Source organism: Pantherophis guttatus, chromosome 17, assembly GCF_059756535.1.
Source record: "Pantherophis guttatus breed Tessera chromosome 17, ASM5975653v1, whole genome shotgun sequence".
NCBI classification, from domain to species: domain Eukaryota; kingdom Metazoa; phylum Chordata; class Lepidosauria; order Squamata; family Colubridae; genus Pantherophis; species Pantherophis guttatus.
The window spans coordinates 10857866-10874627 of record NC_142079.1 but is presented as its reverse complement, the minus strand read 5'-3'; the positions used below and the strand labels follow the sequence as shown (position 1 = coordinate 10874627).

Below are 16762 nucleotides of genomic sequence, written 5' to 3'. Positions count from 1 at the left end.
ATAGAATAGAATAGAATAGAATAGAATAGAATAGAATAGAATAGAATAGAATAACAGAGTTGGGAGGGACTTTGGAGGTCTTCTAGTCCAACCCCCTGCTTAGGCAGGAAACCCTATACCACTTCAGACAAATGGTTATCCAACATCTTCTTAAAAACTTCCAGTGTTGGAGCATCCACAACTTCTGGAGGCAAGTTGCTTCATTGGTTAATTGTTCTCACTGTCAGGAAATTCCTCCTTAGTTCTAGGTTGCTTCTCTCCTTGATGAGTTTCCACCCATCACTAAGTGTGGCTTAGTGGGTGTGGCATGGCTTGGTGGGTGTGGCTTGGTGGGCATAGCAGGGGAAGGATACTGTAAAATCTCCATTCCCTCCCCAATCCATGGGAAGGTTATGGCAAAATCCCCATTTCCTCCCGATCAGCTGGGATTTGGGAGGCAGAGAATAGATGGGGGCGGGGCCAGTCAGAATTTTTACTGCCGGTTTACTCTCCGAACTATTCAAACTTTCTGCTACCGGTTCTCCAGAACTGGTCAGAACCTGCTGAAACCCACCTCTGGGCCAATCATCTCCAAGCCTTACTCCCAAGTCGACCCTGTTTTCTTAATTGTTCCTGTCTTCTGGCAGTTCTGCGCATGCGCACATTGGGAACAGGCTCCCGCTGTTCTTCTGCCTCACTGATGTCAGACTCCGGAGGCAGCAAAGAACTACCAGATGGCCTTGGCCCCCTCTCTGCCTCCGATGCAGAGCCCTCGTCCGAGCCTTCCCCAGATTCCAGGACTGGCCCACGTTCCTCCCCAACCTCCTCACTGTCCGAATCTGCTGCTAGCTCTGCTGGCCGCTGGCGGGCCACAACACCTATATTGAGGGGACCCGATAAGCTCTCATAACACAGCTAACATGAAAGAAGTTTGGGTATTCACCAAGTGTCCATATGATGGATGTGGCCAGTTGCAAGCAAGCTTTCCTAGCAGGCAAACCATCTGATGGAATTGGAAGTTTGAACAAGGTTTTCTTTAATTGGCATGAAATGATCATGACAGAGCACATGATTAGCTTGAGCTTGAAGAGATCCTTTCAAACAAGGCTGCTCTAAAATTGCCATCTCAAGGTCCTTTATGGATTGCCCATTAGAGAAAAATCTCTGTGGGTTTGGTTTGTTTATCAAAGGGTCTAATGAATTCCTTATTGAAAAATATCTTTGGTCCTTCAAGCTCAGCCTCAAAACCTACTTCTGAACTGCATGAATGGTATTTTATTTTTTTCCCTAACGACTCTTAAATAAGCTTTTGGGGTGTCCTTGTTTTTTTGCAACCAGAGAAGTAGGAGGAATAAAATATATTTACCGTATTTTTTGGAGTATAAGACACACTTCCCCCCCAAAAAAAGAGGGTGAAAATTTGGGTGCATCTTATACACTGAAAGTAGCCCCGCCCACCTGCCGGCCCCCATCCTTTGGCCTCTGCCTCCCAGCAATTTACCTCCTTGCAACAAACAGCCCATTTCAGCTTCAGCACAGCCTGCTTAGCACAAGCAGCTGACTGTCGGTTGGATCGGCCTCCCGACCCTCAGCTGTTTCAGGCTGCAGGGATTGCCATTGCCTATTGCCACGCGCCCCATTTGCTGCAAGGAGGCAAATTGCTGGGAGGCAGAGGCAGATTTTTTTTTCTTGTGCTAATCAGGCTGTGCTGAAAATGAAAATGAAACTAAAGCAGGCTGTTTGCTGTTTGCTGCAAGGAGGCAAATTGCTGGGAGGCAGAGGCAGATTTTTTTTTTCTTGTTTTCCTCCCCAAAAAAGGTAGGTGCGTCTTAAAGTCCGGAGCGTCTTATACTCTGAAAAATATGGTATACGATAAAACAGAATAGAATGACTAGCGTAAAATTGCAAAATATAAAAAGTGGTAACCTATAAAATTGCAATGCGTAGCTTAAACGCTATAAATTAGATAACAAAGCTAGGTAAAATAAGCAAGTCAAGAATATATTCTTTTGTGAAAGAGAGACATACGTGTGGCAAGAGATGGGTTGCAGGGACCTGTAAGGTACGGTTCATTGCTTTTTCTCATATATTTTTTTTCCCAATTCGTCAGTTTACATCAGCTGGAAATTTCAGAAAGCTTGCCAACTAGCACAACATCTTACCAGCCGGTGTTGAATTCAACGTGAGCATCGAAAAAACCAACAATTGGAGACGTTGAAGCTTTCCATCCTTGGATTCTTGCTCGGATCAACCCCTCTCGTTTATTATTGCGAACTATTTTCACCAAACCTGGGTATCGTTTGTGGACGTATTGGTCCAAATTAAACTTCAGCTCAACTGCAGATAGAAAAAGAGGCAATGTTATTCATTGGGGAATCAGTGGCATTTCTACGTAATCTTGATTTACAGGGAGTCCTTGACTTACAATAGTCTGTTTACCGACCATTTGAAGCAGGAGTGGGTTCTAAAATTTTTTACTACTGGTTCTGTGGGTGTGGCTTATTTTGTGGGCGTGGTTCGATGGTCATGTGACAATTCTTTAGGATTTAGCAGAGGTACTGGTCTACCAGGCTTTTAACTGCTTGCAGAGCTGTACCGGTCTACCCATTTGTTTTTGGTGGCACTAGTCTACTCATTTGTTTTTGGAGGCACTGGTCTACCAGGCACTGGTCTACTTATTTGTTTTTGGAGGCACCGGTCTACCCATTTGTTTTTCAAGGGCACTGGTCTACCACCACACTGCCTTTTAACACTAATCAGCTGTAGGGCGGCCCTTTGAAGCCCCGTGGCAAGAGTTTAAACAGTTTTTTCCTTCTAGCCGATCAGCTGGAACTCAGGAGGCAGCGAATAGATTGGGGGCGGGGCCAAATAAAAGGTAAGAATAATGCGGGTGGGTGGGTGGGGGCGGGAGGGCCCAGCTCCCGAACAAAGAGAACCGGTTCGGTGACGTCATATTCTCACTGCTACCGGCTCGGCCAAACCGGGCTGAACCGGGAGGAACCCACCACTGATTTGAAGATACAACGTTGCTGAAAAAAAGCAACTTAAGAACCGTTATTCGTTTTGCAGCATCCCCATAGTCAGGTGATCCAGATTCAAATGCTTGGCAACTGGCATGTACTCATGACGGTTGCAATATCACCCAGAAGTTCATGGGATCCCCTTTTGAGACCTTCTGACAAGCGACGTCAACGGGGGAACCAGATTCACTTTAACAGCCATGTTGCCAACTTAACAACTGAAAGTGACTCGCTTTATAACTGTGGCGAGAAAGGTCATCAAATGGGGCAAAGCTCACCCAGCAAATGTCTCACTTAGCAACAGAAATTTTGGGCTCAATGGCAGCTGTAAGTCGAAGACTATCCGGGTAAAGAAATCAGCAAGAATGTCCAGTTCAGCTATCTCTTTCCCCAGTGGTGGTTTTCTATTGGTTCGCCCCGGTTCGGGCGAACCTGTAATGGCAGCAGTGGGAGGCTCCACCCACCCACCTGGACATCATCACAGATGCTCTGCACACATGAGCGCTCACAGTTCCGAACCTGTAGCGAGTGTAAGTGGAACCCACTACTGCATCCCACCTCAAATTGCTTTCTCTCATGACAGACAAGGCAAGCGTAACAGAGTCAGGAACACAAACCAGCGAACCAGCGTTGCGAACACTTGTGAACAGTTACCGTTGTCGCTGTTGTCGTCCACCAGAATGACTTCCTTGAGCAAGTGGGACGGCGTGTGATTCACCACGCTGTGAACTGAGCGTAGGATGACCGACAAGGCTTCGTTTACAAAAATAAAGACTACCGAGATTTGGGGGAGGTCCTCGGGATAGGACATCTGTTTGCACCTGCGGAGAAGAGAAAAGAAGTCTAGGAATGTAACGGGCGTTAAAAATGTTGATAATAAAATAAATAACATATATATATATAAACAGAGGCACAGAATCAAAATCGCGTGAAGTATTAGTACCGCTTTATAAAGCCGTGTTAAGGCCACACCTGGAATATGGCATCAAGTTTTGGTCACCCCCATTACAAAAAAGAAGGTGAGACTCAGGGCTTGAAATCCAGCAGGTTCTGACAGGTTCTGGAGAACTGGTAGCGGAAATTTTGAGCAGTTCGGAGAACAGGCAAATACCACCTCTGGCTGGCCCCAGGAGTGGGGTGGGAATGGAGATTTTGCAATATCCTTCCCCCAGGAATGGGGAGGGAATGGGGATTTTGCAGTATCCTTTCCCTGGAGTGCAGTGGGAATGGGGATTTTGCAGTAGCCTTCCCCTGGAGTGGGGAGGGAATGGGGATTTTGCAGTAGCCTTCCCCTGGAGTGGGGTAGGAATGAAGATTTTGCAGTATCCTTCCCCTGGAGTGAGGTGGGAATGGAGATTTTGTAATATCCTTCCCCCAGGAGTGGGGAGGGAATGGGGATGTTGCGGTATCCTTCCCCTGGAGTGGAGTGGGAGTGAAGATTTTGCAGTATCCCTCTCCTGCCATGCCCACCAAGCCACGCCCAACGCACCACACACACTGTAGTAGTAAAACCCACCCCTGGTGAGTCTTTGGGGGAAAAATGTGCAAAGAAGAGCAAGTAAAATGATTAAGGGATTGGGGACTAAAACGTATGAAGAACGGTTGCAGGAATTGGATATAGTCAATCTAGTGAAAAGAAGGACTGGGGGGGGGGAAACATGATAGTATTCTTCCAGTATTTGAGGGGCTACCACAAAGAGGAGAGGGGTCGACCTGTTCTCCAAAGCACCTGAAGGCAGGACACGAAGCAATGCATGGAAATTAATCAAGGAGAGAAGCAATCTGGAACTAAAGAGAATTAAACTTCCTAACAGTGAGAACAATTAACCAGTGGAACAGCTTGCCACCAGAAGTTGTGGGTGTTTTATCACTGGAGTTTTTAAAGAAGAGACTGGACAGTCACTTGTCTGAAATGGCATAGGTTCTCCTGCTTGAGCAGAGGATTGGACGAGAAGACCTCCAAAGTCAATTCCAGCTCTATTCTGATTCTGAATGTCTCCTGGTGAGGAACATCTTAGCTTCCTCCTTCCGTCTGTCCATGAGCTTTACTTCCGCAGCCATCTCAACCACGCATGGCCATTCCTCTCCATCCTAGCCATCTCAGACATGACCTCTTTCCAAAGAAGTCGCTCTCCCTCCAGATATTGTCTGATAATCCTTCCAATCCAAGATGAGCTGCAGTGGCGCAGTGGTTAGAGTGCAGTAATGCAGGCTACTTCTGCTGCCTGCCGGCTGCCTGCAATTTGGCAGTTCAAATCTCACCAGGCTCAAGGTTGACTCAGCCTTCCGTCCTTCTGAGGTGGGTAAAATGAGGACCCAGATTGTTGGGGGCAAGAGGCTGACTGTGTAAACCGCTTAGAGAGGGCTGGAAAGCACTGTGAAGCGGTATAGAAGTCTAAGTGCTATTGCTCTTCCTCCCTCCCTCCCTCCCTCCCCCTTCCTCCCTCCCTTCCTTCCTTCCTTCCTTCCTTGGTGTGCAGTAGTTAGAGTGCAGTACTACAAGCCACTTTTGCTGACTGCCAGCTGCCTGCAATTTGGCAGTTCGAATCTCACCAGGTTGACTCAGCCTTCCATCCTTCCAAGGTGGGTAAAATGAGGACCCAGATTGTTGGGGGCAACAAGCTAACTCTGTAAAACCACTTAGAGAGGGCTGGAAAGCACTGTAAAGCAGTATATAAGTCTAAGTGCTATTGCTATTCCTTCCTTCCTTCCTTCCTTCCTTCCTTCCTTCCTTCCTTCCTTCCTTCCTTCCTTCCCTTCCTTCCTTCCTTCCTTCCTTCCTTCCTTCCTTCCTTCCTTCCTTCCTTCCTTCCCCACCACCCATCCATGGTGCACAGTGGTTAGATTGCAGTATTGCAGACTGACTATGCCCACTGTCAGCAGTTCTATCCTGACCGACTCAAGATTGATTCAGTTTTCCATTCTTCCAGGATCCAGATTGTTGGGGGCAACAAGCTGACTCTGTAAAACCACTTAGAGAGGGCTGGAAAGCACTATAAAGTGGTATATAAGTCTAAGTGCTATTGCTATTCCTTCCTTCCTTCCTTCCTTCCTTCCTTCCTTCCTTCCTTCCTTCCTTCCTTCCTTCCTTCCTTCCTTCCTTCCTTCCTTCCCCACCACCCATCCATGGTGCACAGTGGTTAGAATGCAGTATTCTTAGAGAGGGCTGCAAAGCACTGTGAAGCGGTGTATAAGTGCTATTGCTATTGCTATGGCAAGGAAGAAGTCAAAGGATCAATCCATTCGTGAGAAATAGCCCTCGGGGTAAAACGGGAACGTGCAATCCCTGGCTGGGATTGTGACAGTTTAATAGACCAGGTGAGTTTTTTGATCGGATTCATCAAGGCCCTTTTTGACATTTCCTGCAACGCACACCTCATGAAAGTAACACTCCGGCGCTTGCCCTTGCACGGAAATTAACATTAAAAATAACCGACACGCTCTCACAGGCAATTCCGGAGCCCAATTACCATAGCAATTACAGTGCCTGTTCTCTAAAATACGGCTAATGATGCCAGGGGAAATGACTTCTTTTCCTCTTGTCAAATTCACTGACCTCCTCGCTCAACACTTCAACATAATGATCATGTTTTTTTTCCCTTTCTTTCTTCTTTTTTTTTTTTTTTACCATTAGGTACTTCTCTCTGAGGATGGGAAGACAAGAAGGTATGGAAGACTACAAGGTACCCTGCAAAAGGTGTTGAGGGCAGAATCCAAGAATTTATTCCTTTTTCAATTATTTTCCATCACTGCCAACCCCTCTGCCCCTCCACCCCCCCTGGGAAGAATCTTTCAGGAGAAAAACAAAGGAGGAGAATCATCAACCATTGCAGGGCCGAGCGAATGAGCGAATGGGAAAAGCTTATGGACATCAGGAGACAGCAATAGCAACAGCATTTAGACTTATATACCGCTTCACAGTGCTTTTACAGCCCTCTCTAAGCGGTTTACAGAGTCAGCCTCTTGCCCCCAACAATCTGGGTCCTCATTTTAGCGACCTCGGAAGGATGGAAGGCTGAGTCAACCTTGATCCAGTCAGGATCGAACTGCTGGCAGTGGGCAGAATTAGCCTGTAATACTGCATTCTAACCATTGCGGAAGGAAGGAGGGAAGGAAGGAAGGAAGGAGGGAGGGAGGGAGGGAGGGAGGGAAGGAAGGAAGGAAGGAAAGAAGGAAGGAAGGAAGGAAGGAAGGAAGGAAGGAAGGAAAATAGCACTTATATACCGCTTCACAGTGCTTTACAGCCCTCTCTAAGTGATTTACAGAGTCAGCCTCTTGCCCCCAACAATCTGGGTCCTCGTTTTATCAACCGCGGAAGGATGAAAGGCTGAGTCAATCTTGAGTCAGTCAGGATCAAACTTCTGGCAGTTGGTGGGGTTAGCCTGCAATACTGCATTCTATCCACTGTGTACGATGGATGGATGGATGGATGGATGGATGGATGGATGGATGGAAGGAAGGAAGGAAGGAAGGAAGGAAGGAAGGAAGGAAGGAAGGAAGGAAGGAAAGACAATTTGGGTCCTCGTTTTATCCACCTTGGAAGGATGGAAGGCTAAGGCAACCTTGAGCCAGTCAGGATCAAACTCATGGCAGTGAGCAGAGTCAGCCAGCAATATTGCATTGTAACACTGCACAACCATGGATGGATGGATGGATGGATGGATGGGAGGGAGGGAGGGAGGAAAGAAGGGGAAAAGGAAGAATAATAGCACTAGCACTTAGACTTATATACTGCTTCACAGTGCTTTACATCCCTCTCTAAGCGGTTTATAGAGTCAGCCTATTGTCGCCAACAATCTGGGTCCTCATTTTACCCACCTCGGAAGGACGGAAGATGGAGTTAACCTTGAGTCAGTGTAAATCTAAGTAGCCTGAATTAGCCCGCAATACTACATTCTAACCACTATGGATGGATGGATGGATGGATGGATGGATGGATGGATGGAAGGAAGGAAGGAAGGAAGGAAGGAAGGAAGGAAGGAAGGAAGGAAGGACCTTCACCCCTGGTTTATATTAGAAACGTGGTAGTTGGGCACATTAGACATGAAATCAGCAGCAGGAACCTAATGCTTGCCAAATTAGCTATGCAGATTGGATCTAATGGCAATAAAAGCTCACCTGAAGAGCCCTTGATTGAATTAGCCATTGCTTTAGATCCGTCTTCAAATCCTCTGAATGCAACGCACCCTTTCTTTCATCGGCATCTATAACAAGCTCCGTAAAACCGAACACCGCGCTAAAATTCGTTCCTAATCTGGATGTGCGACCTCAGCAGTTTTCTAAAGCAGTTGTGCTCAAGATGCTTTATTTTATTCTATCTTTTTTGGTTCCCCCTCTCACGCATAATCCACCACTTTGATTTTTTTGGACCTTGCTTTTGAAAAAGTCAAAAGTCGGATTTTGGAAAGGAAAGGAAATGTATGAAAGCAGGTGAGAAATTTCTTGTAAATTCTGCTCTCTGGTGGGAAGGGAAAGCTGAAAAAAAAAATCAAGGTAAATACGTTTGCGGGCAACACTAATTTAACGGTTTTTTTAAACCATGGTGTCAGGGTTCCGACGAATGCCCTAAGCTTCAAAAGAAATCCAGTTATTTATTAGAGCTTCATGTCACCATGTTCCCAAGTGAAGCCAGCTCTGACCCTACATAATTTACACCCCGATCATCACCCTGTTTCCCCCCACCCCCCCGAGTGTGTCATCAATCATATTCCCACCAGAGAATTTCATGGATTGTAGAGACCACTCCCCTCTGGCCGCTGTGGGTAACCCTGGGATACAGCCTTGAGAGAGATAAGTCTGGAGTGTGCATCTGTCTTTGTGCTGCCATGCTGTTTCCTCGGTTCCCCATCCCCCCTTGCTTATGGCAACTTGAGAGCAGGCCAGGGATGCTTTGTGAGTTGACACATGGTTTATTGAACTATAGATCGAATCAATGGCAGCTTGTTCAGAGAATTTCCGGCTTGGTTCTCCATTTTTTTGTGTAGCAGATATAAATGGAGTAGAAACACAAAAGGCCAGGCTCTGGATTCAGTTACAACAACCAATCATATTTAAAATAAGCCAGGAGTTGTTTAAACCAACAACAAACCATAGTTTCAAATGAAGGTGTGTTACTACTAAATAAACTGGGGTTTTTTTCCCCTTCCTTGATTTGGATTTATACACAATGAAAACCAGACTTGGCCATATGAGTGTGTAGACGCCAGCATTGGGTTCTGTCCTACAACAGGCTTAAACTGAATTAACCTATTTTATGGGTTCATACAATATCTTGAGCCATGAGCAAACAGACTGAGTTCACTCAATGTTCTCAACACAAAAATCATGCAAACAGGGGAAAGAAATAAACACAACCCCCCCCAATCCTAACTAACTTTCACAGAAACCGAGATCAGTATGTGTGAATGGTAGGATTTTTATCTACCCTAGTTAGATGGGTTGTGAACGGCATGGTAGTGTAATGGTGAAGAAGCTCACACCCACTTGGAAGGTTGAGAGTTCAATCCTAGGCAGTGAAAGATGTTTCTGGGCGCAAAGAGAAAATATCTGCTGTGAACTCCACATAGGCATCAGGAAGGGCATCTGGCTGGCAAATGCTCAGTTCCATTCAGGTGCCCAAACTCTACCACGAATTAAGAGATTACAGAGTCATCCAAAGGAAGTTTTAGTTAGATGAGTTGTTTGATTTTTGATTTGCATCAAAAGTTTGGTTCCCTCCTTAGCCTATGGCTCTCCTTAACGTTTAATCTGACAGAGCAGAAGACCTTAGCTGTCCATGGCTGATCTGTACCAAGTACAAAGTAGGAATTGTGGACTAAGCAAAGACTGGAGAAAAAAAAAAACCTTCTTTTTTCAGCTGGAGATTGGATGGTGGGAGTTGGGGGGGAGGCAGAGAGGGGGTTGGTTCAGAAGATATTGCTACCATGCAAAGAAATTAATATTTTAGGCACCTCAATTTTCAGGTCTTATATATAATTTACTCAGCAGGTCACTCCTGCTTGGTAAGCTGAATCGTGCAGAAAAAGTCAGAACCCAAACTTACAGTGGGGGGCGGGGGAAAGAAAAAAAGAAAAAGAATCACTGCCTTGCAATTTCGTAAAAAATGTTGTTGAAAGGAAAATTGCTAGAACCACTTGTCCCTCGAATATAGTGCAGGGCAGTGGTGGGTTGCCCCTGGTTCGGACCGGTTCGCAAGAACTGGTAGTAAAACCAGAGGGAGGCCCCGCCCACTGCCCCGGATGTCGTCATTGGTGATCTGCGCATCTGCAAACCGGTAGTAAAGGTAAGTAGAACCCACCTCTGGTGCAGGGGTAATTTTCCGACTGAGACGAGCAGTCACTTAAACCTCCCCTTCTCAGGGATGTTGGATTTACCCCCAAAACGTAGAATTGTACCCTTGGGTGTAAGTGAGAGCATCTCTTCAAAAGCTTACCCTCCCTACACACTGGGTGATGTCTATCTCAGCCCTGGATTGTACCAGCCTTGATTCGGTAATGCTTTCATGCTTCCCCAAGAATTGGAGACGTCCCCAAGCTCTAATCATAACCGACGGTTGAAAATACATTCTTTTAACTAGCTGGAATAAAATTAGTTCAAAGTAAAATGTCATCTCTAGTGTTTTTTTAGTTGCAGAAATGGTTCGGGAAGAAAGAGAAGGAGAAAGGCGAGAAGGAGGAGGAGAGAGTGGGAGAAGGAGAAGGAGAAGGAGGAGAGGGAGGAGAGGAGGAAAGAGAAAGAAGAGGAGAAGGAGAAGGAGAAGGAGGAAAAGGAGGAAAAGGAAGAGAAGGAAAAAGAGAAGAAGGATATTTTTTCATAGTAGAGATGGAGGAGGAGCAGGAGAACTCTGCGGCCCTTGGTGCTCTCTGAGCTTCGTGGTTTTCTTGCAGATGTTTCATTACCCAAATAGGTAACATCATCAGGGAGTGGGGTTTGCAGGGAGGAGGAGAAGGAGAAGAAGGAGGAGGAGGAGACGAATAGGAGGTAGTGGTTCAATGCCAATATCTTAGAAAACAAAATGGCAGGAGGTACTTCCCCTATGCTTTCTTGAAAACAGGACTTGACCACAGAAAGAGGGAAGGTGGTTCAGCTGTATTGATCACGTACGTATCTGAGGTTGACGTATATCTTCCTTCTGGCAAACAATGGCCATTTTGCACAGGTGTCCATCCCATCTTACTTCTCCAATTCCAGATGTGCTAATTAACCCCCCCAAAGCCTGCAAATCCCTTTCCTGTCGTCTCAGGAGCGACCATACCATGAAGTTATTGAAAAATCCTCTTTTTTTCTCCTCAGCTCCTGACTGAACTACAGTTCCCTGGGCTCCTTGTGGAGAAAGGAATTATAGCTGAGACCAATTTAAGCCTTGTTGGCACAAATTTGCAACTGTTTACTGTCTCCGCCGTAGGTCAGAGAGCATAATAAGCAACACGGAAATATAAAACTTATTATTCCGTCAAACAAATATTTCTTCACAAAAAAAGCCAAACACTTCAGGCACTGGGAAACGCAACCAATTATCTCTGAAACAATAAACGGCACAATTTCCCTACATCAGTGTTTCATCTTCCTTCCAAAATGATGGTGGCCAGCTAAGCTCTATAAAACCATGCGTGCTTTCAGCAGAAAAGGCCCATTGAATTCAATAAAAATGGTTTCTAAGTAAGAGTCCCTAAGTCCAGGGGTGGGCTTCAAAAATTTTAGCAAGGGGTTCTCTGCTTGGTTGCTGGGTGGGTGTGGCCATGGTGGGCGTGGTCTAGTCGGCCTCCTGCACCACCATTTTTGCCCACCCTGGGCTCCGGAGGCTTTCCTCGAGCCTCCAGGTGGGCGAAAACGGCCTCCCCAGGCTCCGGCGGCCCTCTGGAGGCCCGATTCCAGCCTTCCCAAACTTCCAGTAGGCCCGTTTTTCTCCCTCCCCGAGCCTCCGCATGCGCCCTGCACTTACCTACATCCAAAAAGGGCCGTGTGGGGACTCCTGGGAGGGGTGGGGTGGGGTGGGCGGGGCCAGCAGGAAGTGGGATTTGGGGGTTCTCCGAACTGCACAGAAATGTAGAGGTTCTCTCGAACCCCTGCGAACCCCCAGCAGCCCACTCCTGCCTAACTCTCTGGAACAAGCAACCTTTAGTCCCATTTTTCCAGGGTCAGAAGCCACTGTAAGCAGGATCAGTCCAAGAAGATGGAGATCTTCTTGGATGGAGTTTACCAGGAGAGTAGAATTGATTGTAAAATAAAAAGAATCTCCTGAGATGGAGACAGTGACAAACCACTTCCATCATGATAGTAAGAAATCCACACGGATGTCTCCATGAAGACATCAGAAACTGAGGTGAAACCAGGCTTAATAGCAGTGACTATTGTGAAGAGGGATCTTGGAGTCTTAGTGGACAACCAATTAAATATGAGCCAACAGTGTGCGGTGGCAGCCAAAGAAGCCGATGGAATCTTAAATTGCATTAACAGAGGGGAACAATCAAGATCAAGGGAGGTTCTAATACCACTCTATAAAGCCTTAGTAAGACCACACCTAGAATACTGCATCCCGTTTTGGTCACCACACTATAAAAAAGATGTTGAGACTCTAGAAAGAGTGCAGAGAAGAGCAACAAGGATGATGAGGGGACTGGAGACTAAAACATACGATGAACGGTTGCAGGATCTGGGCATGGCTGGTCTAGTGAAGAGAAGGACCAGGGGAGACAGGATAGCAGTCTTCCAATATTTGAGGGGCTGCCACAGAGAGGAGGAAGGGGGTCAAGCTATTTTCCAAAGCACCTGCTTTAGTGGTGACTAGCGGCTCTCCCGAACCGGTCTGAACCGGCTGAATACACCACTGTTCTGGTTGCAAGAATGCATGTCAGCTTTTTGAAGTAGGCCAGGTTAGGAAACAAATATTGCAAGGATAACAGGAGTACTTTTGTTGTTGTTGTGGGGTAGTATAATAACAGAATTTTGACAGCTTACCAAATTTGCCTTCCAACCCCTCTTATATCAAACAGAATTAAAGAGAGGTTATTTTCGGTGTCTTTCTTATGTTTTGCTCCTTCCCCAGGGCTGAGATGTTGCTATAACTATTAAGAGATAATTCTTTTCTTTTTTTAAAGAGAACATTCTAAAATAAAGTGCCCCCAATTTTCAATCTGGAGCGTATTTATTGTGTCACTTCTAAAGTACAGGTAGTTTTCGACATACTGCAGTTCATTTAATGACTGTTTGAAGTTAAAACGGCACTGAAAAAAGTGACTTAGGACCATTTTTCACACAAAGGTTGCAACCTCTCCGTAGTCACATGATCAAAATTCAGATTCTTGGCAACCGATTCATACTTATGATGGTTGCAGTGTCCCGGAGTCATGTGATTCCCCTTTTGCCGAAAAGCAAAGTCAATGAGGAAGCCCGATTCATTTAACAACTGTGACAAGAAAGGTCGTAAAATGGGGCAACACTCACTTAACCAACGTCTCACTTGGCAACATACTGTATTTTTCGGAGTATAAAACGCACCTTTTTTCCCCAAAAAAGAGGGTGAAAATGTGGGTGGGTCTTATACTCCGAATGTAGCCCTGCCCAGCTTCTCAAACGGAGGTTTCAGAGGCTGAAAAAAGCATCAGAAACAGAGCTTCCAAAAAGAAGCCCCCAAACAGAGCCTCAGAGGCTTTTTTTCCTGAAGCTCCGTTTCGGAGGCTTTCAGAGGCAGGAAAGAAAGAAAGAAAAAAAAAAAAAGCAAGCTCACAACCAAGGAACCTGTTGCTAAAATTCACCTCTGGAAGCAGCTGATTGGGGGTATTCCAGGAGGCCAATCAGCTTTTTTCTTATTTTCCTCCCCAAAAAATTAAGGTGCATCTTATACTCCGAAAAAACTGGTAAATTTGGGGCTCAGTTGTGATCCTAAATCGAGGACTAACTGTATCTGACTTGTCTCAATGTTCTTTGCATTCTCTTCTTATTCTCCACTTCAACTGACGGATTTGACTTGCAAAATTGTACCTCCGCCTTCAGCAAAACACGAAAAAAACAAAACTATTTTTGGTGACGAGTCCGTTCCAGAAGAAATCCGGTCCCTATTTATCAAGCGTTCATAGCCTGGCCTTGAACACATTTTATACGCAGTAGGTTTCTGCCTTTTTGATTGTTTATTTTCAGATTGCATGTGCGTGCATATATGTATGCGTGTGTGCTTTTATAATGATACTTTCAGGCCCAATTAAAATAACAAACTCAATGTCGGTGGAACTGTAGCTCCTTAAAAATATGCAGATTAGGATGTTCAAAAAAAAAAAAAAGCTTTGAAATAGTGTGAATTTCCCAGGTCAACTGTTAACATCAAAACAAATACGCATTCTCTTTAAAAATCGTTTCGTTGCTTCGCTGATTCTGTTCCATTCAGAGACGGATAGAGCTTAAAATAACTCTCAGCACAATCCTACGCATGTCTTAGAATTCGTGTCTGATGATTTTCAGATGTTCAGGAGAAACTCCCGCAAAACTCTCATATAAACTGTCGCTATTTATAATTAAAAACCAAGATGGCTCAGGGTAATTAACCATTTGTTGGTTTGAAGAGCACGATGGGATTTCCCCTCTTTGGGTCACTGGGTCTTTGGTTTAGAAACGGAGTTGAGCACCGCCCCCTAGAGTCGGGAACAACTAGGACATATATGCGAGGGGAACCTTTGCCTTTACCTTACTCTTGAGAAGGCAGGAGGGAAAATGTTTTAAAGGAACTGAGTTCTCCTTCGATTTCCTCAGCTTGGATGAAAATTAAACTTACACTCATAAGATCCACTGGATTCCAACGTCAACGAGGAATCGAGCACATTTTGAATCTCTGTTTGGATTTTGAATACAGGCTGTCATTCGGGAGGGGGGGTATTTTTCAGCATTCTATCGAATTTTCTTTTGCCCATTATCTCTCAGTTATTCCCCGAGGGCTGCTGGTAGTAATTAAGATCTACATTGCACCCTTTTGTGATATAATTAAACTCGGTGTTTAATTAGAAAGCCTAGCCAGGGCCAAACGAAGAGAAATCAATTTTGTATCTAATGGGCCAAGCAAGGATGAGGAAAAAGACATCCAGGAAATCTTGAAACGGCATCAAAAATTAGCGGAAACAAGCTAACTTTTGACATTTTCACGAATCGAACCTTGCTACAGAGGCTTTTGCATCCCCTTTTCTATTTTGGAAGTTAATATTTTTTAATTTTGATTTATATGCCGCCCTTCTCCGGAGACTCAGGGCGGCTTACAATGCGCTAAGCAATAGCCTTCATCCTTTTGTATATTTATACAAAATCAGCTTATTTCCCCCACAATCTGGGTCCTCATTTTACCTACCTTAGAAAGGATGGAAGGCTGAGTCAACCTTGAGCCTTGGCGAGATTCGAACCGGCAGTAATTGCAGGCAGCTGGTCTTAATAACAAGGTGCCTTAGACCACTGTACTACCAATTATCGGGTTAAAAGGTGTCCTTTTTTTATTTGAATCGGGACAATTTAGCAAACTTCCCAGGTTTGCCCAGGAGCTCAGGATAAGTCTGTTACAATAGTACCGTGTTTTCCCGAAAATAAGACCCTGTCTTATATTTTTTTAAACCCTGAAATAAGTGCTTGGCCTTATTTTCGGGGAGGTCCTATTATTTTGGGGCGCGTGGAGGAAACCAGAGGGAACGGCAGGGACCAGCTGTGCATGCATTTAAATATTTTCAGGGAGGGCTTATTTTCACGGGGGGCTTATTTTAGTGCATGGGCTCAAAAGCCCAATTGGGTCGATTATCAGGGGATGTCTTATTTTAGAGGAAACAGGGTAGTAAGGGATGTTTGCTCAAACACCGGTAGTCCTTGACTTAATAATAGTTCATTTAGTTACAACAGCACTAAAAAAAAGTTTTTCACACATACCGTCTTTCCCCGAAAATACACCCTACTCAGAAAGTAAGTCCTAGCTTGATTTTTACATGTGCGCCCAATATAAGCCCTACCACCCCAAAAAATAAGCCCTAATTAAGATCCCGCCCACTCCAGGATGCACAGGTAAAAATTAAGCTAGAGTGGGGATGGAGGGGGTGGAGCTACCCAACTATTTACCTTTGGACAGTTGCAATTGGGCCTCACACACCTCAACCCATTTCTCCTGCAGCCAGCAAGGCTTTCCTGAAGGCCTTTGCAACCGATAACAGAACTCTGGATCAATCCGGAGCTCTGTTATCGGCTGCGAAGGCCTTCAGGAATCTCACCAGGCTCAAAGTTGACTCAGCCTTCTATCCTTCCAAGGTGGGTAAAATGAGGACCCAGATTGTTGGGGGCAAGAGGCTGATTCTGTAAACCGCTTAGAGAGGGCTGTAAAAGCACTATGAAGTGGTATATAAGTCTAAGTGCTATTGCTATTGTCCCTTCCTTCCTTCCTTCCTTCCTTCCTTCCTTCCTTCCTTCCTTCCTTCCTTCCTTCCTTCCTTCCTTCCTTCCTTCCTTCCTTCCCTCCCTCCCTCCCTCCCTCCCTCCCTCCCTCCTTCCTTCCTTCCTTCCTTCCTTCCTTCCTTGTGATTAGAATGCAGTATTGCAAGCTAATTTTGCAATTAAAACGCAGTTCAATCCTGACCAGTTCAAGGTTGACTCAGCCTTCCGAGGTGGGTAAAATGAGGACCCAGATTGTTGGGGGCAAGAGGCTGACTCTGTAAACTGCTTAGAGAGGGCTGTAAAAGCACTGTAAAGTGGTATATCAAGTCTCTTGCTATTATTATGTATAAGTTAAATTGACTCAGACAGTACACCGT

At 45.4% G+C, this 16762-nt stretch overlaps 1 protein-coding gene across 4 annotated transcripts in view; it reads right to left on the bottom strand.

The window, feature by feature from the left end:
* GALNT9 (polypeptide N-acetylgalactosaminyltransferase 9) overlaps positions 1-16762 on the bottom strand; it is a 351950-nt gene that overhangs the window by 60684 nt on the left and 274504 nt on the right. For all 4 annotated transcript variants that reach the window (XM_087880276.1, XM_060683834.2, XM_087880275.1 and 1 more), the window contains 2 exons: positions 3654-3820; positions 2142-2316 (listed from right to left, as the gene is read on the bottom strand). In XM_087880276.1, coding sequence (XP_087736402.1) covers positions 2142-2316; positions 3654-3820 — 342 coding nt within the window. The remainder of the gene's footprint in view (positions 1-2141; positions 2317-3653; positions 3821-16762) is intronic.